The following is an 11,688-nucleotide window of genomic DNA, read 5'->3' as shown; positions in this document are numbered from 1 at the left end:
CTTTTTAACGGCGCCTACGGAAAAGAGCACACGCGAATGACAAGAGAGTAACCCCCCCCGCGACACCGGAACATTGGGCGGGAAATAATGTCGCACTTTCGCTTAACTTGCCACGCACTCGCATTTAGAGGCGGCGGGCGATACTCGTGGGCTCTTATCGGATACGTATTTCATTAACTTTTGCTCTAGGGGGACACGTGGCATCGAATACGAGGCGGAAATCGATTCTAGTAGACTTAACTGGATATAAGCGCCGCCGGAAGTTGCCGACAGGGAAGCATCTTGCTGTGCACTACCGGTTGGCTAATGTCAACACCGTGTTCGGAGCCGCGTCTGTAAAGCCGTTAGCTAGTTTAGCGTGTTGCTAACCGACGTAGTAAAACTGTAGCTACACTTTGCACACAAAAGCCCGCGGGTTGTCTGTCTGTTTGATGCCAGCAAGTGTGGTTATCACAGCCGTCGCCGCTTTGAATCAAGAGGCTACTCCCCGAGGATGCACGTGCAGAGAGTCGTTCTCAACTCGCGTCCAGGTTCGATACTTAGTAAAAAAAGTATTCATCATGTGTTTCACAACAGAATGAATGTGACTTATTGTCTCCCGTGTTGCTGCATTACTGCATCGACGCGCGTACTAACGTCCCCTACTTGTCCCCATCACACGCAGGCACGAACGGGGCGCCAGGTCCGGAAAATTTCCGCCTGGAGGAGTCAACTTTAGCGCCTGACCTGAAGGATGGGGAGGCCCTCGTTCGGACGCTGTACCTCTCAGTCGACCCTTACATGGTATTGATTCGGCCAATATGTTTGTTTGACTACTTCGCATATATTTGCATCTTCGAACATATGTCCATCTCGTATAAAATCAAATATCACAAAACAATAGTTTTGTGTTTAAGAAAAGGTCAAGACAGCCAAGTGTCAAGGGCTCCACCATGAGTCCACGGGCGAAGATCCCCCCCTTCTACCTCACGACTCTCCTCTTCCTCTGTCTCGCAGCGATGCAGAATGAACGAAGACACCGGTGCCCATTACCTGACCCCGTGGCAGCTGTCCGAGTGTGTGGATGGCGGGGGCGTCGGAGTGGTCGAGTCCAGCCGCTGCGGCACCTGCGCCGAGGGGGATGTGGTCACCTCGTTCAGCTGGCCCTGGCAGACCCGCGCCGTGCTGAAAGGCGCCGTCTTGCAGAAGGTCGGGCACACACACCTGCGTTTCAGCGGCTGGCATGTTATCCCCGGCGACGGGCGCACGGGGTCGTGATTACCTCTCTTGCAGGGAGGAGAATGGCATTTTTGAATTTGTAATGTAAGAGTCATGGACTGAAAGCGCCCTGCGTGTGACAGTTGCCAATATTCCCTTCTCTGTTGCAGGTGGATCCACAGTTGGCTGGCGGGCACTTGTCCTACCTTTTGGGCGCAGTTGGCATGACGGGCCTCACTGCAATGCTGGGCGTGAGGGAGAAGGGTCACGTGACCAAAGGGGCCAATCAGACCATGGTGGTGAGCGGCGCTGCTGGGGCCTGTGGCTCCATAGCCGGACAGGTACATACAGCAAACTCTGGCTTTGTGTCCAGAAAGGCTTGACTGTCTTATATGCAGTGTACAGGTGCAATTTGAAATGAAGCTCAAATATGCAGAAACAACTTTGGTTACCCTCTCATAGACCTGCAGTTTGTGAAAACATTTCTGTCCTTATTGGTTTAAATGTAAGAAAGATTAAGGCGAGATGATTTGGAGCTGTTGCTTTGTATTTTAAATGCCATGCTCAGGGTATCCGATTGAATCTAGCTAACCGCAGGGAGCAACATCAACACAGGTTTAGGCTGCAGGGAAAAAAATGGATTCTGATCTTATCATTGCACCCTGCATCTTTTTTTTCCCAGATCGGCAGGCTGGACGGCTGTGCGAGGGTTGTCGGGATCTGCGGATCCGATGAGAAGTGCAGAGCTTTAGTGGAGGATCTGGGCTTCTCTGCCGCCGTCAACTATCGCCGAGAGGATGTTCCGACAAGGCTGAAGGAATGTTGCCCCGAAGGTGTTGATGTTTACTTTGACAACGTGGGAGGTGCCATCAGTGATACTGTAATAGCGCAGGTACTGCTTGTGGTGGATTGCAAAGCATAATCCAGTGGATGTTTTTTTTCTTCTATTCGTTTGGCTGGAAAGTATCTGAGTTCTCCCCCCAAAACTGTTTTTCCAACATTTGCGAATTTAGAATTTGGATTCTGAAGCGCTTCGACGGTGATTCTGATACGTTGGCCTCCTCTTTCTTTACTCAGATGAACAATGGCGGCCATGTGATCTTGTGTGGGCAGATCTCCCAATACAACAAGGATGTGCCGTATCCGCCACCTTTAAGCGAGGAGACACAGGAAACACTGCGGAGAAAGAGCATCACCCGAGAGAGATTTATGGTGCTCGACTACATGAGCAAAGCAGACGCTGCTCTCTGTGAGCTCAGCCAGTGCGTTAAATCAGGCCAAATCAAGGTAAAGAGGAAATGGTGATAATTTGTGGTTTTCCGATTGGGTGTCCTCTTCCCAGACTGCATAATTTTGTTGCAATTTTTCTTCCATTCTGCAGGTGCTGGAAACTGTGGTGAATGGCATCGAAAATATGGGCGGTATGTAAATTTTAAATTACATTTTTCCCTTTTTTTTTTTACGTGACAGGAGTTGAATTCTCTTATTCATTTTCTTACAGATGCATTTTCCTCCATGATGAAAGGGGGAAACATTGGCAAGCAAATTATAAAGATATCAGAGTGATGATATAGTGAGTTAGTTTCCAGTAGCAACATCTCTCACTAGAGATTAACCCACAGTGGCCTATTTATCACTACCATTAACTAAATGAACTCTAATAAGATTGTACTGATAAGCCAATGCCAGTTGATTACTGTCATAACCCAGAAATCACATCATGTCCTCAGAATTTGTGATCTGAACAAAAAACGCCCCTGAATGTTAAATTATGTATCAAAGACCTGAAGACAAAGTATATATGATTTACTGTAATGAACATTTTTTATTCCACAGCACTATAAACCATTAATAAAATTAAAATTGTGGTTGGCTCGTAAGTTCAGTTGTCACAAGAAAAATATGTGGCAGGCCTTTAAAATCATCTTCATTCATATGCTTCAGTTTGAACACAAGAGGGGATGTAGAATAAGTAAGGTGAACACCAGTACATCACTCTTACACTATATTCCTTTTCTAGAGGTGTAGTGACAGTAAAGTCATCGCCCGTTCTTCTTGTCAAGTCAATGAACAGCACAAAACAATCACAACCAGATTTATCGTAAACTGTGAACTTTCCTGCAAAAAGAAGAAAAAAAACAACAGTCCCATGCACAATAGGGAGAGGGAGGTGAGATGCTGCACAGTCATAATACATCTTTCCATTCAATACTGCCTCCATGTGGACAGGTTATAGCATTGTGAGAGGTACAGAGCATTGTTGGAGATGAACTCTCCAATAATAAAAATAAAATGCATAAAAAAAAAATCTGTCTTGATGCTGGAATTATACACGTGGTAGTGCTCCTGTACACATGATGTATACGACCTCTCTTAGCAGAGAGGAAAAGTTATTAAACCTTTGCCAGTATGATTGCACATAATCAATTTTCTCAGTGTCTGGCAGGTGTTCGGATATTAAACTGCATATCTTATAACAGCACTGTGCAATTATTATTGTCCTAACACTTGGTATGATTTGGAAGGAAGAAAATACTAGAGTCTAATGCTGCAGGAACATCGCTTCTATTTATGTTCTTTTTTTTTAGATCGGTTTGTTCTTGTGGAACCCAGGCACCTGCTACTACCGGCTAGAAAGGACTGAATTAAGAGTGAAACCGACAGTTTACCGTTCTCATACCTTTACAAAAACAGGGATTAACATTCAATAATGCAGACAAACATGTTTTCACACACAGACCTGTCAGATTAACTTCCAATGCAGGGGATGCTCTTCCTACCCCCCCCCCCCCCCCACACACACACACACACACACACACACACACACACACACACACACACACACACACACACACACACACACACACACACACACACACACACACACACACACACACACACACACACACACACACACACACACACACACACACACACACACACACACACACAGTAATGGAGGTGAAGAATTACCATTTCCAGTGCAGTTTTATAACATAAGGGGAAAAGCGAAATCACACAATACAATCAGAATGAATGTTATTGTTGTTGGTTTTTAAAGTTCACTGAGCTACTATGGAGTATAAAAAACATTGTCCTGAAATACTACTGGGGCCAGCCTATTGTTCAAGTGCTCACATTCCTGAGAAACAAACAGCTGCTTTCTGACGTCACGTTTGAAGGAGCATGGAGAGTCGAGCTGGCTTCTCTGCATTTCGCTGAAGTGGCATTGTAGTTTTTTGATATGAATATTCCAAAAGTGAATATTTATGAGTTTCCAGTGGCAGTTGTGTGCAGTGGGATTCATTATTGAATCATTCTTGTACACAGATAGGCTACAGTACTGATTAGCCTTATTACCTCTTTTTCCTTCCTCTGATTTCAATATGATCGTCTAGGTTGCGTTACCTACTGTATGTCATCCCCCCCCCCCCCCAAAGTTACTACCATTTTTTTTTTTTAAATCAGCCATGGGAAGATCGGACAAGCTTACTCTAAATAAAATGAGGCGCACAGCATTTATCATCCACATGATTTGTTTGTCGGGAGGTAAACACAATGATTGGTTTTGGCACATACAGCCTTCATTAGTGAATGAAAATGTTTGGTTTTTTTCAGGGGAAGAATAAAAGGTGAAATCTTTCTTATTCATCCTTTGGCAGTGGTGAAGTGGCATTCGGCCAAGGCAGCACTTCCAAAAGAAGTGAGTGAGTCAGCTTTAAACCACAGCAGAATACAGCTCTTGTACAGTTACTGTCAACCGCAGCATACGTTGGACTTGTCCTTTCAAACGTCAAGTAGGCTGTTTAACCCTTAATGTATCCCAGGTGTTTTTTTGTTGTTGTTTTTTTAACACTGTACACATTGCTATGTATATGGCCAGACATGTGCACACCCGTGCTTTACAATAACATGCATATCAAGTAAACATTACTATCTAGAAACAGGATAGTGTGTGTGATGCACTGTGAAGTGGCTGTGGAGGGAGAGAGAGAAAGGAAGTGGTTGTCGTGTGGGGGAAAATTTAGGCTTTCAGGGTGGATAGAGACAGCAAAATATATCTGTGAGTCAGGTTCGATGGAAAATCGTGGCGGTACAGTGCAAATTACTGTCAAGAGGGAGAGACACTCTTGCCATTGTCACGAATGAGGGGGGCGGGGCCCGTCCAGGCGCGGTAGACCAGCAGCAGGCCGAGCCCCAGCGCCCACGTGCGGACAGGAGACAGGAAGAAGGCCACGAGGCCGTAGGTCTCCAGGAGGAAGTAGCAGGAGTGGACCTGCCAGGTGAGCAACAGCAGCATGAGGAGGTGAACCGCCAGAGTCCGCCAGCGGCAGCCCGGTCGCAGGAAGTGGGATCGGAAGGTGTTGCCACAGCAACGGTGGTGGAGGCTCCAGCAGAGGTAAAAGGTGAGGGGCATGTTGAAGAACAGCAGCTGGGAAGTTGGTTCAGTTGAATAAGAGATTAGTGAGGTTCTCAAATAGTATTAAATTTAGTACTGATAACAGCTTTGGATGGTTTCATCAAAAATGTCAAATAATAAATATACATTATTGTATTAAGTGTTACAAAACATGTTAATGGAACATTATTGGAAGTATTAGACAATGGTTTGCTCATCAAAGGCTAAAGGGGACATGTTCTGTTTGATTAACAGCCCAGAGACACTGAGTTTGCTCTCAGATAAGATAAAGAAAAGCAGAGGATGGGAACAGAGATTTTTTTTAGCATTTGAGAAACAATTTATCGATTATCAAAGTTGCTGATTTTCTGTCTATTGACCAATCGTTTCAGTTCAGATCAAAGTAAGTTTCTTACTTGAACCACTCCGACAACATAGGTGAGACTGCCCTCCAGGAAGTGTCCATCGACCAAAACCCCAAAGGCGAAGCAGACACCGCTATGGCCGTCTATCAGTTCTCCTATAAACCACGGACCTGTGGGCAGTGGTGAGGAAACAGCACAGGCCATTATGGATGAGTCATGTTACACAGGAACATTCTCAGCGTTCCATGAAAATCTTGAAAACATTCTTAGATTTTATTGTACTTTGCTGCCACGCAGACTTCAAACGTGCAATGTAGTACATTAGTCTTTAATTAACAGATATTGCATAACTTTTCTGTTGCAATACTATATTGAAAGTAGAGGCATTTTAAAGGTATAATACAAAGCAATTGACCCACCTAAGGCTGTACACAGGTTGAACAGCAGCAGAGAGTAGTAGAAAGTGTCCATTTTACTGACCAGATGCAGCGACATACACGCTTGAGACATCAATCCTGTGGAAGAGAAAAAAAAAGAGCCAAAATGTATCATTGTAGAAAAGTTTGTCTTACTGAAATAAATGCATAGCCCTATATTGCCAGCGCATATGATAGTAGCATAACATGTATTCTGCGTTTATTGCGAACCTTGCTTCTGTTGACTGAAGCTCTGCAGACTGTGACGTGACTCGAGTGAAACAGCGCTCAAGGCGGCCGTCACTTAAATTACATAATGACATTATGATGATATGTTTACTTGAAGGGCGTTCAGTGACAGCTCACCTCTGCCAGAAGGAACACGCAGGAACCTAAAGGCCAGCAGCACACCGATATTTAACACCGTCATGCACACGAAGGCCACTCGGGCCAGGATGTAGTGGTCTGTGAGGAGGATGAAGGACTGCACGAAACCAAAGCTGGGAGTCAGGTCGTCCTCCAGAGTGAAGTGCTGCTCCCGCACGGTCGACCGGCCTGCCGAGTCCTGACTCACGGGACACGGACACAAAAAGATGAGAGAAAAATAGATGGTTAATTCTGTAATTACAGAAAAAATCTGCAAAAAGCATTCAAAGCAGCAGGGCAGAGCCCAGAAAGAAAGCTCTAACACTGACACAACTCAGGCGGCCAAAACTTCCCAACTTAATCAAGGCCAATTCATTATTATAAGTCTCTGAACACTTTCAGGGGAAGATAAGTGGATGCTGTGCTGACCTCCACTTTAACTCTGATTGTGTGCAGACCAGTGAGGTAGAGCGATGGATCCCACAGGAGAACATAGAGGGGACCTCCAGCAGAGTGGCCTGTCCCCAGAGGTTCTCCGTCGACGCTCACATGGACCACTGTGATTGGAGCCTCTGAGAAGGCCAAGACCCTACAGGAAAACCATGAAAATTCATGTTTTAATGTTGCGAAATAGTTGGAAGCATTTTTCACCACACGCACACCTACGAGTAACTAAATTATCATCTAACTTTCTACCAAATGACACTTTGATGAAATGAAATCTGTAACGTTTTGTGATGTGCAGTTCTGCCAACAACAATTCAACGGACAACAAAACAGTATGTCCACAGGGGGCACACAGCTCGGTGCATGACGTCAGAGAAGCCAAACGTCGGCATAACAGTCAACACACACACAACCCAGACACCTGATGTGTGTCGATCTTCGTGTCCGACCCAGCGGCTCCACTCCCGGATGCAGGTACTGGGCGTCCTTGGGGTTGGTGATGAGAACCGCAGGCCACTGCTCGAACCTCAAGTCAGAGAAACTCAGCAGGTCGTGGTCAAAGGCCAGAACCCTGTACCTGGAGCGAGAAGAAGAATGTACTGAGCAGCTGTGTACGTTTCTACATGTGAAGAGAGGACCCGAAGAGCGAGGGGAAATCGGCACGGGGTTAAGAACATTTCGCGATAATGTCCTATTGCGTACCTGCGGTTGTCCATCCAGTCGCCCAGCTCCAGCTCCATGGTGCCTTGAGGGTGTCGGCTGTGGAGGACGGGCATCAGGCCACCCAGTGTGTGCAGGTGGCCACAGAGGTAGGCGACAGCAGATCTAGACACAAGAAGTCCAAATGTAAAAACTATAACTCTATTATAATAAGATTCCTTGGACTGCTGACGTTTTAGATGTTCTTTTTCAAGACTGGGTGATAAAAGTCTAGCTTGAAGTTATTTCCCCGCCTGTTGTAGCCATTTTTGAAGTGTGTTTTACGTTGTGTAGGTTGCTGCTATGTCAGTTACTTCGTTTTTTTTAACTGTGCTTTGCTTTTTTTGTCTTTTATTCTGACATGTTTGTACCTCAATGACTTCAGATTCCCTCAAGTGTCATTTTTTTTTTTATTTGTTCAGCTGCCACTGCACCAACCACTTTTCAAAAAACGGTTTAACATCCAGGATTCTTTTCTTTTTTTTTTTTTTTTTACCTCATCATGTCCCGGACTCCTGGAGAAGGGGAGACGACAGTGGAGGTGGTGTAGTGGCCAAACCAGATCGACTGGTTGCTTTGCAGGCTCTCAGCTCTGAACGTGTCCAGCAAGTCCATCTGAGTCTGTCATACAGAGAAAATTAAAAAATTAAAAACACGTCATAATCACATGTTCCACTCATTTAACATCTCCTGTGTGCACATCCTTTGTTTATTCCTCTAAAGACAGTGATGTGTGCTTTTACTTTCAGAAAATGTATACTTGCAGCACTGTTTACCATTTAATAGTGCCAACTGTGAGTATCCTGTATGTTCTAGTACCATAACTATTAGTTGTATGTTTTATTACAACTTTGCATTTGCTTATATCAGTCAACAGTCAATGTTGTTGGTTTTTTTTCGACAGGCATACCTGGTTGAGAATCCCAAAGAAATTGTACGGCCTCTTGGGTCCTGGAGTCAAAGTGGCATCGGCGCAGACAAAGGAGTAGTTGCCAAAGGGAGTTTTGTGAACATAGTGGAACGAGCCTACTTTCTGATTAGCCGAGTATTTCCTGGGGGGGGGGGGGGGGGATTGAGAAAAGGGCCAACGTGAGCAACGAGATGCAGCTCAGCCGACTAGGACGGAGGCAGCAGCCCCAGTCCGAGCACAGCCCAGAGATAATTGAATGCATTTTAAATAAGTAAATGAGGCTCGCGTAGGAGACAGACTCTGTCTCGCAGAGGATGGCAACGACATTAGGAATATTAGGGAGTCCAAAGATCAATCGGCGTTAACAGAAGCGGCAGTGGCACATCAAACAGAAATTTGTGTCAAAAACACAAAGAGAGTCAGTCTGTTCTCGTAGATTCTGCTTCTATTTCGGTGCTCGGGCATACTGTCAATAAATAGGTCTCTGCAACGACTCATGTTTTAAGAAGCCAGTGAAGTCGCAAAAGCATGCTCTGATGGACTTCACGCTCGGCTTGCTACTGTACAAGACATGCGGGTGAAGCTGTGACTGGATGTAACTCAGGCGTTTCAGTGTGCTGCCGACTTCTCCATACTGACCGGTAGTAATTGTTGACACTGTCCAGTGACATGATGTTGAAGGCATCTGTCGGGAGAAATGAAAGGACGGTGAGATTGGGGAGCGTACAAGCTCGCAGAGGGGCCACAATGGCCACAATAGAAGGCATCAGATTCCCTCATGATACAGGGCGGTTTTGAACAAAATCGGCTGTTGTCATAGAATCAAGGGCCTGAAAACTTACATGAGAATATCCGTCAGCAACGCTGCAGATCCAATAACTAGCTTTCTTTCTTTTTTTGACAGTTACAAAGAAAGGATATCTTGTTTCACATCTAATAGATTGCCATACAACAACAGGGTATGGGTGTCGCGGCCAATCACCGTGATTTCCGCGGATGTCTATCCAGCGAGTTCGCTCCATCACGCGGGACCTCTTCAGCACGTTGTGGTAGGCCTGCCACTCCACCTCGTGCTGCAGGGATCCCACCTTACTCTCCGTTTTGGCGTCCGTCAGATCCCCTGTTGGGGCGGAGAGGGGGAAAATGTGAGACACCTGCACCGACGTGACGCGCTACAGTAAATGGATTGTATTCATACAGCGCTTTTCTAGTCATATAGACTAGACATTCATATGTATCGCGCATTCTTCTGTCACATTCCTACGCATTGGCCCTCCGTCGGAGGTGTCTTGCCTCACCGGCATGCGGACTGGCAGAGGCTGGGATCGAACCGCCAACCCCCAAAGGTTGGCGGTTCGATGAGGGCCTCTACCGACTGAGCCGCGGCCGCCCGGCAGCGGTGACTTGTTGAGTCACAGTTGAGAGGGCGGGGGGATTCAACGGTACCTGTCGCGAGCACCAGAGCTGGCCGGATCACTTCGACGGTGTCGGTGCAGAACTTCTCGAAATCTGGAATGCGCCTCGGGTCGCGGAAGCGGCTGATGTGGATGTCAGACACCTAGAACCAGACATTTAGAATAAGGGGGAGGGATGAAGAATATAAAGTCCTGCACTTGGATTTTTGTGTAACAAAAGGAGGTTAAGGTGCAAAGTCTGACCAGGACAATGACACACGCTTGTGGTCACTGACCCCTCTCTGTCAATCATTCAGGGAGGGAGGGCGGTTTGCACCACAACGCTGCACAGAGACACGACTGTACACACACACACACACACACACACCACGGACACGACACGTGGCCAAAAGAAGACCGACCCAAAACAGGCAACAACACATGGCGGAGCACGAGCCCACCTGTAAAAACCAGAAGAGGTTGTTCAACTCGCCGCCGGGGAACGGTGGCGCGCTGCGCCGCGCTCCGGCTCCGTGGCGCCGCAGGACGCTGCGCTTCGGGTGCCACGCCGTGTCGTAGCTGTCCAGCACCCAGGAGGTGACGAGCGCCAGGGCCAGTCCGAGGACGACCAGCGCGCCGAACAGCCTCAGCATCCTGCTGCGGTGGCGAGGGGGATGGAGGAGGGGGGGTGGGGGGATGATGGAGGAGGAGGAGGAGGAGGGGGGGGGGGGGGCTAGCTGCCGCCGTCTGTCCCGGACAGGGCAATAACAACAATAATAATAATAATAATAATAAAATGAAAAGGCTAGCAGCTGGTGGAAATGGCTACTGGCGCGAACCACACTCACACTGACCACGCACGGGGGCTCGGGACCAAGTGGACCACATGGCTGAGGAGCCGCGGCTCGGACCGTGTGTCGTCGCGGGGCCACGGGAGCTGCGGGTCTCGGGGCGGGCGGCTCGGCGGCGGGGTGAGCTCGGCGGCGGGGTGAGCTCGGCGGCTAGCGTCGCTCACCAGCCACAGACAGCCGACGGGCGCGGCACAGTGGCCGGGCGGCCGGAAGAGGACGCGTCACGCGCGCTCGCATGAAAAGGAGAGAGAGAGGGGGAGAGAGACTGCGGAGATAAAGAGCTCTCACTCTGACATTGTTTCCCGAGCACAAAACAGTCGAGCGCAGAACGGGCGCACCTGACAGACTCCGACCCGGCTTTAGGAGCCCAAGGGCAGTCGGTGAGCAGTTTATTAGGAACACACAGCTAACACACACACACACACACCCACACACAAAAACAACAGCTAACAAAGACGTGTGTTTTAACAGCCCCGCTTTAAGTCCTCCCTGCTGACAGGTTAGAGAGGTGTTGATTCAACTCTGTGCTCGTTTTTTTGAAGTCTGTAATTATTATATAGTTGAATTAAAAACCTCAGTTTAAAGCAACATTCATTCATACACACTACATACTCACGCATGATACACTACACAGTACTACCAGT

At 47.4% G+C, this 11,688-nt stretch overlaps 2 protein-coding genes across 3 annotated transcripts; one reads left to right on the top strand and one right to left on the bottom strand.

Moving 5' to 3' along the window:
• Positions 1–156: 156 nt before the first annotated feature.
• Positions 157–3,995, top strand: ptgr2 (prostaglandin reductase 2). Of its 2 annotated transcripts, none has more exons than XM_035611449.2 (8): positions 157–530; positions 665–783; positions 997–1,188; positions 1,368–1,538; positions 1,880–2,089; positions 2,275–2,484; positions 2,579–2,618; positions 3,786–3,995. In XM_035611449.2, exons 1-8 carry the CDS (start codon positions 494–496, stop codon positions 3,839–3,841), a joined length of 1,035 nt encoding a protein of 344 aa, XP_035467342.2. In that variant the 5' UTR covers positions 157–493; the 3' UTR covers positions 3,842–3,995. The 2 variants fall into 2 exon arrangements, with proteins under 2 accessions (XP_035467342.2, XP_035467341.2); XM_035611448.2 differs by lacking the exon at positions 3,786–3,995 and adding an exon at positions 2,699–3,505.
• Positions 3,996–4,249: 254 nt separating this feature from the next.
• On the bottom strand, positions 4,250–11,536 carry tmem62 (transmembrane protein 62). The gene is made up of 13 exons (XM_035611447.2): positions 10,655–11,536; positions 10,246–10,357; positions 9,782–9,919; positions 9,439–9,484; positions 8,800–8,941; positions 8,386–8,510; positions 7,893–8,015; positions 7,612–7,767; positions 7,173–7,332; positions 6,744–6,942; positions 6,381–6,476; positions 6,013–6,131; positions 4,250–5,629 (listed from the first exon to the last, which is right to left on the bottom strand). The coding sequence occupies exons 1-13, from the start codon at positions 10,844–10,846 to the stop codon at positions 5,309–5,311; spliced, it is 1,929 nt and encodes a 642-aa protein (XP_035467340.2). The 5' UTR covers positions 10,847–11,536; the 3' UTR covers positions 4,250–5,308.
• Between the last annotated feature and the right edge of the window lie 152 nt (positions 11,537–11,688).

This window comes from Scophthalmus maximus, chromosome 15 (genome assembly GCF_022379125.1).
Source record: "Scophthalmus maximus strain ysfricsl-2021 chromosome 15, ASM2237912v1, whole genome shotgun sequence".
Taxonomy (NCBI): Eukaryota; Metazoa; Chordata; class Actinopteri; order Pleuronectiformes; family Scophthalmidae; genus Scophthalmus; species Scophthalmus maximus.
This window is presented reverse-complemented; position numbering and strand designations above follow the sequence as displayed.

Excerpts from the sequence above, each read along its gene's own strand:
- ptgr2 (XM_035611448.2), top strand. The coding sequence starts at position 494 with ATGCACGTGCAGAGAGTCGTTCTCAACTCGCGTCCAG. Across the intron at positions 531-664 it reads CGTTCTCAACTCGCGTCCAG|GCACGAACGGGGCGCCAGGT; the intron begins GTTCGATACTTA and ends CATCACACGCAG. Across the intron at positions 2,485-2,578 it reads TTAAATCAGGCCAAATCAAG|GTGCTGGAAACTGTGGTGAA; the intron begins GTAAAGAGGAAA and ends TCCATTCTGCAG.
- tmem62 (XM_035611447.2), bottom strand. The coding sequence starts at position 10,846 with ATGCTGAGGCTGTTCGGCGCGCTGGTCGTCCTCGGACTGGCCCTGGCG. Across the intron at positions 10,358-10,654 it reads ACCTCTTCTGGTTTTTACAG|GTGTCTGACATCCACATCAG; the intron begins GTGGGCTCGTGC and ends GTCTGGTTCTAG. Across the intron at positions 6,132-6,380 it reads CAACCTGTGTACAGCCTTAG|GTCCGTGGTTTATAGGAGAA; the intron begins GTGGGTCAATTG and ends CACTGCCCACAG.